Genomic DNA, 16,268 nt, shown 5'->3' on the forward strand with positions numbered 1-16,268 from the left:
GTTGTTCGGATGTCATACGTCGTTGGCTCGTATGAATCCTAACAAGAAGCCTAGAACCGATGTCCTATCAATATATGACGCGTAGGAGACGTCTCCTAAGACCAAAGACATCTCAGGCTGGTTCTCAACCTCAGCAACGTGCCCTGGGAGTGTATACATCCCAGGATATACGGGCTGGGATAGAATGGGGAGCCCAGGAATGTGTACCCAGTAATTACGTATACTACGCCAGGACCTCTATTTTCAGTGGATTTACCCGCAATTTCAATAGATTCCCCGACCCTCTCTTTGACTGGTTAATGGAATAGTGCAATGCCGCTTTTGGACCTTTGCTTTGCCCCATAGCTTGAGGGTGAAACGTCATCCATATTGTCCTGTAAATTGATGCATCCGGTCGATACAGGATTGACCTTGATTGGCCCTTCAGAAACGCACGCTTGAACTTATACGGTCTAGTTTTCTTAGAGGTGTGCGAGAAATAGGGCCCAGTTACTTTCGAGTGCCTGTAAAGGTGAAGCCGCAATTGAAAACGGCTGTAGAAGGCTTGCGCCAAACGGAAACAACCAAAGAGGTCAAAGTAGCGGGAGTAGGAACAACCAAAACCGGATATGTAATCCGCTTCAAGGAGGAACAGTCGTTCGCCACGGCGGAAGCCAACACGGAATGGCTGGACAGACTCGGTAAGGACACCAAGTTGGTGAAACAGTAAAGGGAAACGTGTACAGTATGTCATGGATATCCCCCGATCATGGTGTCAGCGTCGAAGCACGGATGAGAAATTCTTGACAGGGGGCGGAGGACTCGGTTCGGGGTAGAATTCAGAAGACTGGAGACTTCAGCGGCATACCGCCAATCCGGCGCATACCAGCCAAGATGGACGACGGCTACAGAGCAAAAACAGAGTGCGGAAAGGGTGGATTCGACAGGACACGGGCTGGCTTGGTAGCTTGAGGATGGTCGAAATGAGGTGAGATAAGGTTATGCAGGAGGAGGCCGGCAAGACCCTGCACACTCAGGCTGGCAGCAAAAGTGAGCACGCTCGGCAGCAGACCGCCTGAAAAGAGCGTCAGGCTGGCCGCCTGTGAGACCTAGGGACCTGTCAGTGCATGCGAAGAGAGGTAGATTGCCACTTCACCTGCGCCGACAGACGCGAGTCGAGTCCGGTTTAGACGAGGCATCCTCGTTCTTCTTCGTCTTCGCGACATGCTTGTCTCGGCCACAGACTTCTTCGACCTCTCCGTGTACTCTTCACTGGTAACCGTTAGCTTCGGCACGAGCAAGTAGTAGTTCGTCCGCCATGAGCTCCTGCTGGCTCGGCTGGCCCATGGCGGCGATGGAAGGGGCAGGAATTTCTGATTTCGGGGTGGGAGGGCCGTGGTGACGACAACGGCGAGGACCTCGTTCGAGGAGGATCGTGTTCTGGAGGAGGAAAGTTGGCAGCCCTGAGGGCAGGAAGGAGGTTTTTGTACTCCATCGGCAGGAGGGCGGATCTGTCTAAACGAGGGGATGAGACGGGGACCGCAAGTCGAAAACGCGTCAAAGAGGGAACGGTCGGCGCGCCTGCGGTGGACCGGGTTCAGCATAAAGGGTGAGTGTGAAGGTGAGCGAGGTGAGCACGAAGGTGAGTGCGAGGGTGAGTCGTTATAAAAGCGGCATGGTCGCGGTGAGTCGCACGTGAGCTCCGAGCAGCTTTTACTCGTCTTTCGGTGCCAGGGAGGGTGATAAGCGGAGATGGTCACGTGGTTTGAAACGGGGTACTACTAGTAGCAGCCACCACATTTCTCACGTCTAGTATTGAATATGTTCTTCGTTCAGCGAGGCTATGGATAATTCCCTACTTCAACAGACGGATGTGCTTGGATCGATGAAGACTGATCTGGCCTATGGCGCAGACCTCGATCTCGACCTCGATCTCGACCTCGATCTCAACAACTCCCAGCGTTGCGCCCTGCCTCTCCTGACGCCCTTTGATTAGCACGGAGGTCGGCAGCGCAGTGAAAGTCGTCCTTCTCGACCCATGCCAGTGCGGTACAGCTTGTGTGACTCAAAGTCAGCGTCGTCCTGGCTCTAGACTCTGCTCCCGATCCCCGAACACAGTTCCTTCCTCCCAGTCGACATCTCTCGAGTCCAAGGGTTCTGTCTCATTTCCCATGGGCGTAGTGGCGTCGAAGGCGGGCATCCGTGGAGTGGCCATGCCCTCTTGATCATAGGTTGCGTCGCCCGCAGTGTCGTCGTCAGCAAATCGTCCTCCGTCGTGATCGGGCAGCATGTATTCCACGACGCAGAGAGGTCCAAATTTTTCAGGCTCTTGCCACACACGCACAAGTCTCAGCCCGCTCATGTCGGCCAGTTTCTCCCAGTCACGCACGGTGCGCTCTTTTCCCCCAATGGTCATCATCATAAGGTCCAACCAGACGGCTCCGGCGTCTCTCAGAGTGACGGGCTCAGGGATCGCCATGTCGGAGATGACAATGCGACTGTCCTGGGCCATGGCGGGTACAATTGCTTTTAAAATCCGTGCAGCGTCCTTGTCCTGCCAGTCATGCAGGACGCGACGAATATAGTACATCTGAGCATTTTTGGCAGGCTGCTCCTGGAAGAAATCATGTGGCATCTTGGTAACTCCGGGGAGATCCTCCGACGTGATGTCGTCGAGCACATAGGGGCGATCCTGTAGGATCATTTCGCCTTGGAGGCTTGGGCATCCTTTCCTAATCTCAAGCAGTGCGAGACCCCTACCACCACCGATGTCAACCATAAGCGGACGGTTTGGCGAACTGCCTTGTTGCAAGACCTCCTCGAAAGGGAACATGGCAAGCACGGGATGAAGGGTGTCGAACAGGCCAAGGCCTCGGATGAAGTTCTCCATACGATGATGAGATGAGTTGAGAACCTCCCAGAAGTTCTTGCCTGTCATGTTGTAGTACCAGGAATGTGGAGTCTCGGTGTAGGTGTCCAAGAGGGAGTGGTTGCCAAAGCGGTCAAGGTAATGGTTCAGTCGATACATTGCCGGTGCCATTTCATCAAGCCTGGATGTAAGTCAGCAGGAAAGTTCTCTGTTGTGGAAGACTCCTCTACGGGAGGACCGAAACTCACGACACACTGTACAGCCACTTGCCACTCATTGCGCCGACATGCTCACTGTGTGCGATGGAAAGTCTGTTGTGGGCCCATTCGCCTAAGCGGACCTCATTGAATATGTTGACACACGTCAACTGGCGCATGAGACGAACTTGTTCTTCGTTAAACGACCGGATCAAAGTTAAGAAGGAAGCAGACGACGTACTGATGAGCTCCTCGGGAGCATCGCATTTCTGCGCAACCTCCTTGACCGAGGCAGTACCAACAGGAGGGACTGCTTCGAAGACACCAAGCTTGGAGCATGTGAGACAGGCAGCGATGGTGAATCCCTGTGGCGCCCCAGTCAGCCTTACTAGTTCACCGAAGGAGTTGATAGAGGTAAGAGGGTGTGCTCACGTTGACAATGTGATCCATGACAGCATCGAAAGGGTCCTGAACTGCCCAGATCAAGTGCTTCGCTTGCATGATCAAGGCCGTGGTTTGCTGCTTTCTGGCCATGGGGTCTTGGGCCGAAGCTACACCGTTCGCCAGTTGACTCAGCTCGCCTGCGAGGGCTCTGATCTCGTCTGGAGATGGATCCATGATGATCCGTGAGGGTGGGAGTGTCGAGGTAAGGGTTGAAGCAAGGCAGGATGACTTGAAGCTCAAAAGTGTGAGGTGAGGTGAGGTGCACGGGTTGATGTTCAAGAGGAGAGGATGCGGATCTGGTGCAAGAAGAAGACTGCGCTCGAGGAACTGGAAGGGCGCAGTTGGTGCTTAAATAGTGTCGAGCTGTTGTTTTCACAGCCAGCAAACGGGCTCTTCACTTGACGATCCAACACGCGTCCTTCAGTTCTTTTCTACCTCACGAAGAAGCAAGTGAAGACAGAGTAGGTTACTGCAGGATATCTTGACCTGGTCACAGGAACGGTCGTCTAAAAGTGATAAAACGCCACCGAATCACGAGTCTTCCGGAAGTCCAACACGCAACACGGCATCACACACAGACTGCAGTGCAGTGCAGAACATGGATCCTACAATATCAGAAGGGAGAGATGGAGAACAGAATCGGCCAGACCGGTCATGACTGGAGAAGAAGACAATCAGCGAAGAGTGGCAGTGGATTTATTTGGTCAATACCAACATGGCGCTGCTGCAAGACATCAGACTCGTTTGCAGAGGTTGAAGCAATGCCACGAGGAGAGGGGTTGAGAGTATGCTGTGCTCCATCCCCGGTGCAGCATATGCAGAGCTAGAGCATGAATCTCCTGCGGTTTTGGTTGTCATGAATTGAGTGAAGACGCTGGCATGGGACCGAGGTGCGTCCTGCTTCCTTCGTGCTCACCGTCGTGGTGGTGATGGTGATGGTGATGTGGTGGTGCGAGGATGTTTAGCCGCAATATTCCAATCCAGCCTGCACATTGTTCACCTCAACATCACGCTCCTCTTCACTCCTATTCACTCCCCAACCTCACTGTACATATGGCATCTTCGGTCTTCCACCACGGCTACAGTTGACGGCTCTTGTTGGAACGACAGATTTTTCGCCTTTACTGCAATTCAGGTCAACAGATCCTGAGACTCGCTGATTGCAGGCCGCCTCTTTGCAGCTGTCCAGCTTCCCTCGGAAACCCACATCCTTTCATCAGCATCCCAACCAACCCGAACGATCCCAGGCCGGACTAATGCAACTCCCGCAAGGGTGGTCTTTCCAGGCTGAACAACTTGTCGTCAGGATTCCAGGTTGAACGTTCCGCCTGCAGCATCAATTCGATCCAGATCTGTTGGCAAGAGTTCGGCTCTGCGCACCCACGGCCACTTACCTCTCTACTGAAATCGTCCCCCTCGCTGTCCTTCGTCAGTCGGTTGCTTGCAGTGGCCTCGGCTGCATCAATGTGCCTTTCTCCACGAGAGGCCGGGCGTCAGGTCACCACGTTCAGTGGCAGGCCCCTCTCTGCGGGCACCAGCCTGCGTACGCAGAAAACCCCATGCAGAAATAGACCGGGTGATGGGGGCCTCACCGAACGTCATTTTCGGCCTAGCACCAAACAAACAACACCCGCCCATGATCCAAATTCCTGGGACTGGCCTTCCCGGTCCAGATGCACGTCAAACGATGCAGGTAGCACCAGGATGGCTTGAGGACGTTTGGTAGCTGTGCCTATCCTCATCACATACTCTGGAAGCTCAACGACTTGGCTGGTGTTACACAAGACCTTCCACGACAACCGCCAAAACATTGTGCTGGAGCAGAATTGACCCGATCTCCGCCCGCGTGTCGTGCCGTCCACCCACATCGCCAATCGGCTCTGGTTCGGATGGAGACGTGCTAAAATCGGCTAGCAAGGCCACCCTGATGGAAAGCGGTCTGATAAGGAGCCTTCTGGCGAGTTGGAAGATAGCTCAAGCAGGCAGCTTGGCCCGGGTGATTACAAAAGGTCAGACATCGCTGGGTCATCAACGACTGGTCCCTTTCAAGTTGTACAAGGAACGCTGCATGTTTACTCTGGTATCGAATCGCATCGCGCCAAAGCCCGAAGGTCTCCAACCGTCCCGCCGCAGCAGTTCCGGAATGCTCGTTGTTCTATGGCAGAACACCAGGATTTTCCAATGCCTCCGATGTTACAGCACATGATGGTTACGCCCCAGTCTACTGGTGATGACACGGCTCGGTAGAATGTCCACAATGCTCAATTCGTGATCCACAACTCCACGCTGCTATATACCCTGGATTTTACGATAGTTGGGCGGCTTCCACATTCGCCTGATCACCTTGCCTCCCCAGACAGGAACAAGACTGATGGATCCCACCGCAACGACTCTCCACACCCAACTCCAGCTGGTAACATATGCAAGGTCGAAGTAACCGCCCAAGAAAGGCACACTGGCGGCATACACGGCAGCCGTGCCTAGAATACATACAATCATGATGGGATGCCACGTGGTGACTGCCACGGCCACCATGATGAGTTCGTTCAGCACCAAAACCGTAAAGCTGACACTGAGCATCCGAGGGCCATCAACCTCTCCTACCAACAGCTGCGTCAGGCCCTGGATGATGATGCCTTGGTACACCGACACGAGCACCCAGGTGAAGAAGGTCTGATAGCTCAAGCTCTTGCCTGACTTGAGTTCCTTGTAGAGCTCGGGATATAGTTTCGCCAATTGCTCGTCGACGTCTCGATCAAGCACCAACGAAAACACGGGCGCCATGGTGTAAACGGTGGCATAGCCCACCAAGAGCCAGTCCTTGAAGAGGCCTTTGGGATCGAAGTGCCCTGCAATGTTATACATGGTCTGGCACACGCTGATGATCAGTCCGCGATGGATGATGAACTGGGCGAGTTTGGCCGATCTCTTGTAGCTGTTCCGGCCATGCCAGACCAGGAGTTTCGTGAGATGACAGAACTGCGTGATGCTGAAGTCGGCGGCTAGCGATGCCTGTCGTCCCTCCTTGCCAACTATGCCAATGCCCACATCCGCGGCTTGGATCATGCTAACATCGTTGCCGCCATCTCCGATACAGCAGACTCGCTTCTTGGTGTGCTTGCGAATAAGTTGGGCGACTTCCGCTTTCTGGGTCGGCGAGCACCGACACGCAATTACGGCGGGCAGCTTGACTGCTACCGAGACGAACTCTTGCCTAAATTGGCTGAGCATCAGACCAAGGGATTCGCCGTCAATGAGCAGGCAGGACTCAATCTGGTTGCGCATCATGTCGAGCGCGTCTTTGGCTTGACCTTTTGCCTTCAGCTTTGCCATCGTTTGGATGTGTTGCCCACGCGCGACGAGGCGGGCGGACACTGCCACACAACGGGCAGTTTCGATCTTGTCGCCTGTGAGCATCCAGATCTTGACACCTGCATTGCGGAGAAGTTCAAGGGATGGTTTCACATCCTTCTGCAGCCGGTCCTCCACACCAGTGACACCCAGGAGTTCTAGGTCGTGCTCAAGGTGAGTTTGGATGACCGCCGCCATGCGGGCATCACGGTCATGAAGTGCAAGGGAGGCGTCGGCGTACGCTGAGGCGAATGAGTCATATTGTGATTGGGACAGTTTCTTCCTACCCACGACCAGGGTCCGCAGCCCTTCTCGAGCCATGTTCGCAGTTTCTTCGTCGAGCCAGTCATTTGCAGCCACAATAGATGACATGACAGTGTCGGCGCCCTTCTGGAAGAACCACAGTTCATCGGCGCCTGCCAGGCCCGGGATATCCGACGATATCTGCACAATGATTCCCATGCGCTTACTATCCGAAGTGAAAGGGAAAATGTCTTTGATCTCGGCCCGGATCACGATTCGGCTGGTGCTCACGGCTTGGAGGACGATGTGCTCTCGGTCCCGCTGCAGGAGGCGAAGACCGACACTTTCAGTAAATTCCACGATTGCTATTTCATCCGGCGAAGCAGCTTGATATGACACCACTTTCTCGCCATCAACCTCGTCTGTTGTGGGAGTAACGTTGTGGCACAAGGCTAGAGCAAGCACGAGGTCGCGGACTCGAATGCCGATTTCTCGACGGGTCTTTGTTGTAGACCCTGGCCCCGTCACTCTGGAGCGTTGATCGTTGCCAGGCGCGAAGGTTTCCTCAACGTGGGCTGCCACTTCTTCCATCGCTTCGCCCGCATATGCGACTGTACCCACATGGATCTTGCGCAATTGCATTTCATTCTGGGTGAGAGTTCCAGTCTTGTCCGACAGCAGGTATTCGATTCGACCAAGATCCTCTGGGATTGTGCTCGTGCGAACCACGGTGTCCGGAATGCCTTTATCATGTTCGATGAAATACGCGTACACTGACTTGCCAAGGTCGAGGTTGACGCGCAAACTGATGGGTATGATGGTCGAAAATAAGATCAGGTAAATCATGATGGCCACATACCATGGCTTCCTGTTCGATGGTTCAAAGCCTTCGAGTGCGACAAGAACGATGGAGAGAGTCAGCGTCATGATACAGAGTATCTTGGTCAAGTTGTTGATTTCCACCTCCAGTAGGCCTGTCTTGGACCGTGACGGGGCGGTGGATAATGCTGACCGGGTTTGCCGGCCGGTGTACACAACGGCGCAATAGGTCGTAGTGCTTGATGCCACCACTGTATTGGCCCAAGCCGTGTTGTCGATTGTGAGAGGTGCAGACTGGGGTTTGCTATGCGCCGCTCGAGCCAGATCAACCGAATCCGATGCCGCTTCGGCAGGATCTTCTCTCAACACATGAGGGTCATAGGCCGCATTCTCACTGGGCCTGAGTTCAAGAGTCCCAACAAATTCGTTGACCTTCTTGTCAGGGGCACCAGCCGTGATCTTTAAGCGTCGAAAGTCGCGCAGGGCCAGGCCCTGACTCAACGGACTTGGGAGGCGAAGCTTCCAGTCTGTCTCACCGTCAAGCTGATCAGTTCTGATAAACGTCTCCCCTGTAGCCTGGGCCGCGGGAGCCGCAGAGCCATCGCCGTTGTCACTAGTTGTCAGTTGGTGAAGTTGCTCGCTCAGCTTGCTCTGAAGAATGACAACGTCTGCTGGCACCCTCTGATTCTTTTCGAGCTTTAAGACGTCTCCGACTTTGATATCCCGAGATCGCTTCTGGACCTCGACCGGACTGTTGGAGGGGTTCTGCTGCCTCGCTGTATCAGGGAAAGACAAAGCGGTGAAAAGCTCCGAGTTTGCCTCGGCGTCCCGCCGCCTGCGCGCAATATCGTCTATGGCTTCCTTCCCGATCGTGATACTCAGTACGCACGCCAGTGGTACAATGTAAGTCGACATGTACCCGATCCGCAGATATGGTATGATTTGAGATAAAGCCACCAGGAGGAAATAGATGTTCAGGAAGAAGGAGAACTCGTTGTACAGCGTCCGAGGAAGGAAAGACCAGGCGGTGTATTTGGCATTGGACACCTTGTTCGTTGGGAATCGCCGTTTCTGTACATAGCCGACGTTGATCTCGCGGGACTCCTTGTTGTCTATGTCTGGATGCTCCCGCATGTCTGCAAGCTCTTGCCTGACGAAATCCGACAACTGCACGCTTTGACGCATACTCGGTCGACGAGAGGGGCCATCACGGCCAAATGGACCGTTCGGTGGTACGGTATCTTGACGGGTTGTTTGTCTGACGTTCCAGCCAACTCGCTCGTCCGACCAACTCCTGAGGTGTCCGTTTCCTGGAGACTGTCCCGTCCAGCTGCCCAGTAACCTTTCTGTATCTTCATCCTCCAAAGTCACATTATTTTGCCGACCCTTTGGACGCCATAGATTGCTCGCCCCAAACTTGTGTAGTCTTTGTAGTGGGATGTTGGAGGAAGCGTTTCCGGACCGGCCGCTGGCATTGGAGCCTCCCTTGGTGGCAGTGAGATCCGGGCTATAGACCGCGGGATCGAGTTCGTCTAAGTCGAGATCATCTTCGGAAGCAGAGTCTGCGTCTCCCACAGTCTGGTACGGTCTTGGGCGGGACATTGTCTCGACTGATCATCCTCAGATTGGCCCCTGGACGGCAGTCTGGTTCAATGAGTTGATTCAGCCGGCTAGAATATCGGAATAGATCGCATTTCCGTCACGCTGGTTGTTGGGAGGTTGAGACTTTTAAGGCGTTCGTAGGCAAGGAGACGAAGGTCGGATTCAGGCAGCTGGTTTTTCAGCAAAGGGTGCAGATGTGTTGAGTCAATGAAAGTGCTCTTCGTTAATACTAGGTACTCTTGTTGAGTGATATATTAGGTACGTAGTACTGTAGTACTGTAGCAATAATAATGTACACAACGCAGGCTGCGCGCCGAGCCGTAACTCCACGTCGCAAGTCTGAGTGTCTCGAGAACTAGAACAACTTGGCCTCCAACATCTTTCATCATCACATTCACATTCACGTCGGAACTGCGCAGCATCTACACTTTTGCTGCGCTGGTAGACACCTTGATCAGGATGGTCATCTATCAAAGGAGTCACTGAGAACGTCACCTCCCTTCCCAGTGTATATGTGCGGACACTTGCTGCCGCCTACCTCTCCGTCCCTGCTGATCTCGGCCAGCTTTACTATTGCTCGTCTTGACCAGTCGAGATGGAGACCACATACCCTGATAACCATGATTCTACCGTGACATCAGCTCCTCCTGGATCCGGCCACTGGCAGCCTGCATTGCGCCCCGAAACACTTGAAGAACATGACCATGAGTTCCACGCCGATAGCCACCTGGACACGAAGTCAAGAGGTTCCGTCAGTATCGAGACGCAAACAATCCCACCAACGCCAGTCGTGGTGCAAGAAGATGCTGATGTTGCTACGGTGGAGGGATCATCCTCAGCCCGGGCAATGGTAGAATCAGACACAATGGGGACAAAGCAGCATGCGGACGAACCATTGTCGTCTTCACCAATTCAGGCATGGGCATATCATTCGGTCACCGTGGGCAACGGGGGTGATGAGCTACCGTCCGACGACGACGATGAGCGCTTGGATCCTGCTTGGGGAATACAGCGATTGGATACATCCCATATTCTAGACACCGTCCATCGTTCAGCGACGTTTCCTGACGTCTCAACGCCTGAAGTTTCGGACAACCGCAATGACGAGCCTGCGCATGAGGAACCCGTGCAAATAACGAACAAAGAAACGCAGCAACCCCAGGTCACAGAGCAGAACGGGGTTGTCGCAGAGCCGCGGGCCTTGGATTGGCTTGATGATAGTGATGAAACAAACCGTGACTCACAGCCTTGGACGGTGCCAGAGCACATGGAAGCACCTGATGAGGTGGCAGAACGCTTTGAGGAAGGCGTCCCTTTGATACACACCGAAGAAAAAGCTGTCGAAAACGGGCATCATACAAATGACGAACCTTCAACCAATCCCTTCGAGACGGCAGCCGACGATGAAGAAGCGGCGTTCTTCTCCAGCATCAACGATTCCACAACTGATTCCGAACCTCGTCATCTTGACAGGAAATCCACTACGCAAGTACTGGACTCCCTGCACTTTTCCACTGAGGAAAAATCAGGGACTGCCCCTCCAGCGGAAAAGGCAGAGCCTTCGTTCTTTGATGAGGTGGCGAAGGCGCAGAATGCGGCTCCTGATAACCCGCCGGCGGAAGAAGTCGATGCAATGTGGGCGGCCGCACTTGCGGACGATGAGTTTCTGGTCGAAGACGCGGATGATCTCCTCCCGGAGTCTGAGCCTGGTTCTCCCTCGTCTTTCATTGCGTCCTTACAAGACTCTGCCACACTGCCCGACGACAAGCTTGATATTTCTACACCACAGCCTCCCTCCAACTCTACCATCCAACAGAATCCCATTCGACCGCAGCGGCCAACGACTGCTTATGCTCCTCATCAGCCATCCACCTCAGACCTCTTTCAGTTGTCACCTACCACGCACAACAGCGTTGGCCTCTCCAGACCGCAACTAGCTCCCTTAGGCTCGTTTCAGTCCCATCTACAGACAGACGCTCCAACTCAACGCACGCAGAGTTTTGTGGACCAGGCCAAGGATGGTTACAAGTCGCCCTACGATCTACCGATGGATATTGCAAAACCCAGACGGAGAGCGCATGTTCCTCAACCTGTTCAGACGACGCGGCCTGTGGCCCCGCCACCGAGGACTAGCAGCCTATCTGAATACCCTCTCCAGTCACCCTTTTCTCCATATGCTCCCCCAGCAACCGCGTCCGGATCGATACCTCTGCCTCCCCCGGGGCCTTCACCAGCACTTCCTCCTCGGAGTGTCTCGGCGTTTGAACAGCCTGCCAAACCCGAGAGACCGAAGCCTGCGTCAAGTTCTTCGAGCTTTTTTGTGGAACTGCCCGTCAGCTTCAAACCGAGGCATCATACGAGCCACGTTCCGCACCAACCTGCCTCCGTTCCTCCGCCACAAAGTCTTCCGCAGAGTCAGCCCATCATGCCTCTATCACCTCCACCAACACAATCTCCTCCTCGCAGTTCTGATCCCTATGCGCAGTATCAGCTTCGTGCGCCCGAGCCCCTTGATCCGTATGCAAACGTGCCACTAGAGCCACCTGCTCCGGCGCCCTCGACCTTGGCCGCGAGATATTCGCCAGCACCTGTCAATTCAGCCCAACCTCCGCGGACTGGGCCTTCTCCCAGGTATTCCCCGGCGCCTCCATCTCAAACCTCTTCCACACATATTGCACCCCGGTATGCTTCCAAGCCCACGTCAACTCCACCGTCTCAGGCACCACCGACGGCGCCGAATAGATATGTGTCACAACCTCCTCCTCACCCCCCTTCGACTGCCAACATCCTCGCTTTCCAGCCTCGTACGTCCAGTCCTCTTGCATACCACAAGAGTTCCATCGATGAAAGTGCGAATGGTGTGCCAATTCCACCGACTCAGATACCCAAACCCCGTCAAGGGTCCACTACCGGGTTTGTTTCGCCCCATAGTATGCCAATCCACGAAGGTATCAGTCTTGCCGAGCCCAATGTTGTTGGCTCACCACCACGGCGTCCTCCTCCCGAACGGTTACCACCTCCGCGGCGATCACAGACACAATCTCCGTCCAGGTACCGACCACAGCCAGGCTTTCCTATCTATAACAACGATGCAATTGATCGTCCAGTTTCAGCCTATGGTCAACCGCCATTGAACCGGTCTTTGACACAATTTGATTCCGTCCCACCAAGGCCAGATGTTCATCCAAGAGGATCAGTGCCGGAACTGGAGTTCGTGCGACCACAAGACGACACGCAATTTGATCCTTTGGAACGTTGGAAAGGCGCCCCAGTGTTCAAGTTTGGCTTTGGCGGCTCAATAGTCACGACTTTCCCGAAGCATGTTCCCAGATATACTGCAGGTACAAGCAGACCTCAAATCAAGGCGTCAGCAGGAGAAGTGTCGACAAGGAACACGAAAGACATGCTTCCACAAGTCGACTCGCACGGCAGCTTTCCCGGCCCGCTGAGATCAAAGTCGAAAAAGAAGGAAGTCCTGGCCTGGATGTCAAACTACATATCTGGCCTTGAGGACTCTATGCCCGAGGCTGCACCGAATCAATCACTTCCAGATATGGGAAGACGTCACCATGAGAAGATACTGCTTTGGAAGATAGTACGGGTTCTCGTGGAGTACGACGGTGCTCTCGATGGTGCGGCCTTGAAAGCGGTCAACCTGATCTTGGCGCCTGAAGTCCACGCTCTGGATGAAACGTCCGCTACCCAATATCGGGGAGACGAACAGCTATCCGGAATCTATCGTCCTGCCGGGGGCAACATACATCCCGAGTCCGTCGATCCCATGGCCGTCGAGGTTCTGCGGAAGCGCCTTCTTATTGGCGATCGACAAGCTGCGGTAACCCACGCTATGGACAACCGCTTATGGTCGCATGCACTGATCATATCCTCGACCATGGATCGATTGGTGTGGGGCCAGGTTGTGCGAGAGTTCGTCCGTCAAGAAGTCAAGACCGTTGGAACTAATGCCGAGTCATTGTCTGCTTTGTATGAAATTTTTGGAGGCAATATCGAAGAGAGCATCGATGAGCTCGTACCGCCTTCCGCTCGCGCCGGACTGCAGATGGTGAGCAGAGTGGATACAACCGGGCCAACAAGAAATGCTCTTGACGGGTTGAATCGCTGGAAAGAAACGCTCGGCCTTGTTCTGAACAATCGTTGCCAAGGTGATCATCAGGCTCTGGCAGTGCTCGGGAAGCTGCTAGAGGACTATCACCGGATTGAAGCAGCACATATCTGCTACCTCTTCTCGAGAAACCCTGCGAAACCAGTAATTGTTGGCGGAGTTGACGACGAACAAACCCCTATTGTGCTCCTGGGTGCTGACCATAGAGCACAACCGTTCGACTTTGGTCGCGATCATGAAGCGATTTTACTCACCGAGATCTACGAATTTGCCACAAGCGTTCTCGCAGCAGCATCACCAGTCTCGTTCATGCCGCATTTATCTGTCTACAAACTACAACGGGCGGCGGTTCTGGCCGAAGGAGGCTTGAAATCGGAGGCTCAATCATACTGCGACGCTATTGCTGCAACCTTCAAGTCTGGCACGAAAACATCACCATACTATCATCCTCTATTCTTAGCTGAGCTAGACGACTTGTTGAACCGTCTTAGACAAACGCCCAGTCAAGCTTCCTCGTCCTGGATTGGAAAACCCAGCCTGGAAAAGGTCTCGGGATCCGTTTGGAACAAGTTCAGCAGTTTCGTTGTAGGTGATGACAGTGACGCAGAATCCAAAGGCTCGGCCAAGGACGCCGCGGAAACCGGGCCATTTGCGAATGTCACTGGCACGCCTTCTATAAGCAGAACTGGCTCTCAATCCGATCTGTACGGATCGTATCCACCCAGTACGTCTTTTACAGGGTCTCGGTATGCTCCCAACGGCATTCAATCTACCCGCTCGTCTTCGGAGCTGACTCGAGGACGTCCTTCACTGGATCAACAACGGTCGCCTGCTTCCACTTACTCCCTCGGGAATCGCCAATACGAACCATTGAACATGTTTCAACAGGCTCAGGCCACACCACCTTCGAACCCATACCAGGCTCTCGCTACATCTCCACCTTCAAACTCGTATCCTCAAAGTCCTCCAAGATCCTCGTATATGCCGAATCACGTCAATCAAATCATGAGCTCAAATACGCCTCCAGTGCATCAACCAACGTATGTACCTAGTCTTCCAGCTGAAGAGGATACCCAACAACCTTATGGGTATACACCAGAGCCAATCTCAAACTTCCAGGACCGGGAGCCAGCAGGCTATGGTAGCTATGAGCCCGTGCAGCAGGAGCAGGAGCGGACCCAGACCCCTGTCCAGCAGCAGCCGGACGATGTTCAGAACGGTTATGAGCCTTCCAGCCAATCGTACGGCTACGAACCTCCATCCGGCTATGTCCCCTATGAGCCAGAACCCGACTCTCCCGAAGAGGAGCGAAAAGAGACGAAGCCCAAGAAGAAGTCAATCATGGACGACGACGATGACGACTTTCCTCCTGTGACTGCTCAAGCGCCACCACCTCAAGCTCCTCCGCCTCAAGGTAAACAATCCGCTGGCGAGGACGAAGACGCCCGTCGACGTGCAAACGATGCGGCTGCAGAGGCGGCGTTCCGTGCAGCTGCAGAAGCAGATGCCGCACAAGCGAAAGACAAGAACCAATCCAAAAGGACGTCTTCCTGGTTCGGTGCTTGGTTGGGGGGCAAAAAGGCCGCGGAAGGACTCGACTCGGGAAGCAAGGGTGCCGAGCCGAAGGTGTACAAGGCAAATCTAGGAGAGTCGAAGATGAAGTTATACTACGACAAAGATCTCGGTAAATGGGTGAACCCCGACAATCCAGATGCCGCGAAGAAGACCGCCACACCTCCGCCTCCGCGTATGGGCGGGACGCCTGCACCTCCAATGGGTCCCGGTGGACATGCTAGGACCCCGGGATCCGGGCCCACCTCGAACCCAAATCTGCCGAACATGCCCATGCCCATGCCCATGCCTCCGCCTTCGGCGCCATCGAGCAGGACCGGAACACCAGCCGGCGGGCCGAGTTTCACAACAAACGCACCGTCACCGCTTGCAGGGTTGTCGGGTCCACCGAGCGGTACTGCAACGCCACCTCCAGGCGCTGGACCAAGCCATGGCCTCGCTCCGCCGCCCGGACCCGGCTCTCGTCCCAGCACAGCCACTAGCAATGCCAGCAGCATCGATGACCTCCTCGGGCCAGCGACGGGGCGCAAAGGTGCAAAGGGGGGAAAGAGGGGAGGCAAAGGAGGCCGATATGTGGACGTCATGGCCAAATGATTTTCAAGCACTGTGGCGAAAATGGACGAGGAATGACTACAGTCCCTGTGCATGATGATAGACAAATCTGTCTTGACTGTTTGATTGTACGATAATAATATCATAACCCGTCGGCAATGTGTACAAATGGATCATAGGAGGGAGCCTCGAATGCACATTCCCACTTGATGCCTTCCATGCGTTCTTTCTTGCTCTCAGCATCCAACGGAGCTGGTAGAGTATCAATAATCTTAGGAACCTGTCTTTGCTCCTCCATATGCTCGGCAGGGTATGACAAAAGCTGATATCCGCGCTGTATGCTCCGACTGATAATGACACAATTTGAGTGTCCTGAAGAGAGCTACTAGTAATAGCCTCTCTGCTTGACAAGATACAGAGGGCCAGGTATGTCGGTCCTCCAACGTTCAGTTGGACCACTAGACTAAGTATACTACTACTACTACGTACCTAAGTCTCAATTTAAAGGAGAACCTCA

At 54.2% G+C, this 16,268-nt stretch overlaps 3 protein-coding genes across 3 annotated transcripts; 1 reads left to right on the plus strand and 2 right to left on the minus strand.

Annotated features, from left to right (window-relative positions):
- Positions 1-2,050: 2,050 nt before the first annotated feature.
- A1O1_08495 (uncharacterized protein) lies at positions 2,051-3,663 on the minus strand (the record flags this gene model as incomplete). Its single annotated transcript, XM_007729355.1, has 4 exons — positions 2,051-3,029; positions 3,097-3,232; positions 3,287-3,410; positions 3,478-3,663. The coding sequence occupies 4 exons, from the start codon at positions 3,661-3,663 to the stop codon at positions 2,051-2,053; spliced, it is 1,425 nt and encodes a 474-aa protein (XP_007727545.1).
- Positions 3,664-5,778: 2,115 nt separating this feature from the next.
- Positions 5,779-9,504, minus strand: A1O1_08496 (phospholipid-translocating ATPase; the record flags this gene model as incomplete). Its single annotated transcript, XM_007729356.1, has 1 exon — positions 5,779-9,504. The coding sequence occupies one exon, from the start codon at positions 9,502-9,504 to the stop codon at positions 5,779-5,781; it is 3,726 nt and encodes a 1,241-aa protein (XP_007727546.1).
- A 595-nt stretch (positions 9,505-10,099) lies between these two features.
- Positions 10,100-15,793, plus strand: A1O1_08497 (uncharacterized protein; the record flags this gene model as incomplete). Its single annotated transcript, XM_007729357.1, has 1 exon — positions 10,100-15,793. The coding sequence occupies one exon, from the start codon at positions 10,100-10,102 to the stop codon at positions 15,791-15,793; it is 5,694 nt and encodes a 1,897-aa protein (XP_007727547.1).
- Between the last annotated feature and the right edge of the window lie 475 nt (positions 15,794-16,268).

This window comes from Capronia coronata, assembly GCF_000585585.1.
Source record: "Capronia coronata CBS 617.96 chromosome Unknown acBCG-supercont1.8, whole genome shotgun sequence".
NCBI lineage: Eukaryota > Fungi > Ascomycota > Eurotiomycetes > Chaetothyriales > Herpotrichiellaceae > Capronia > Capronia coronata.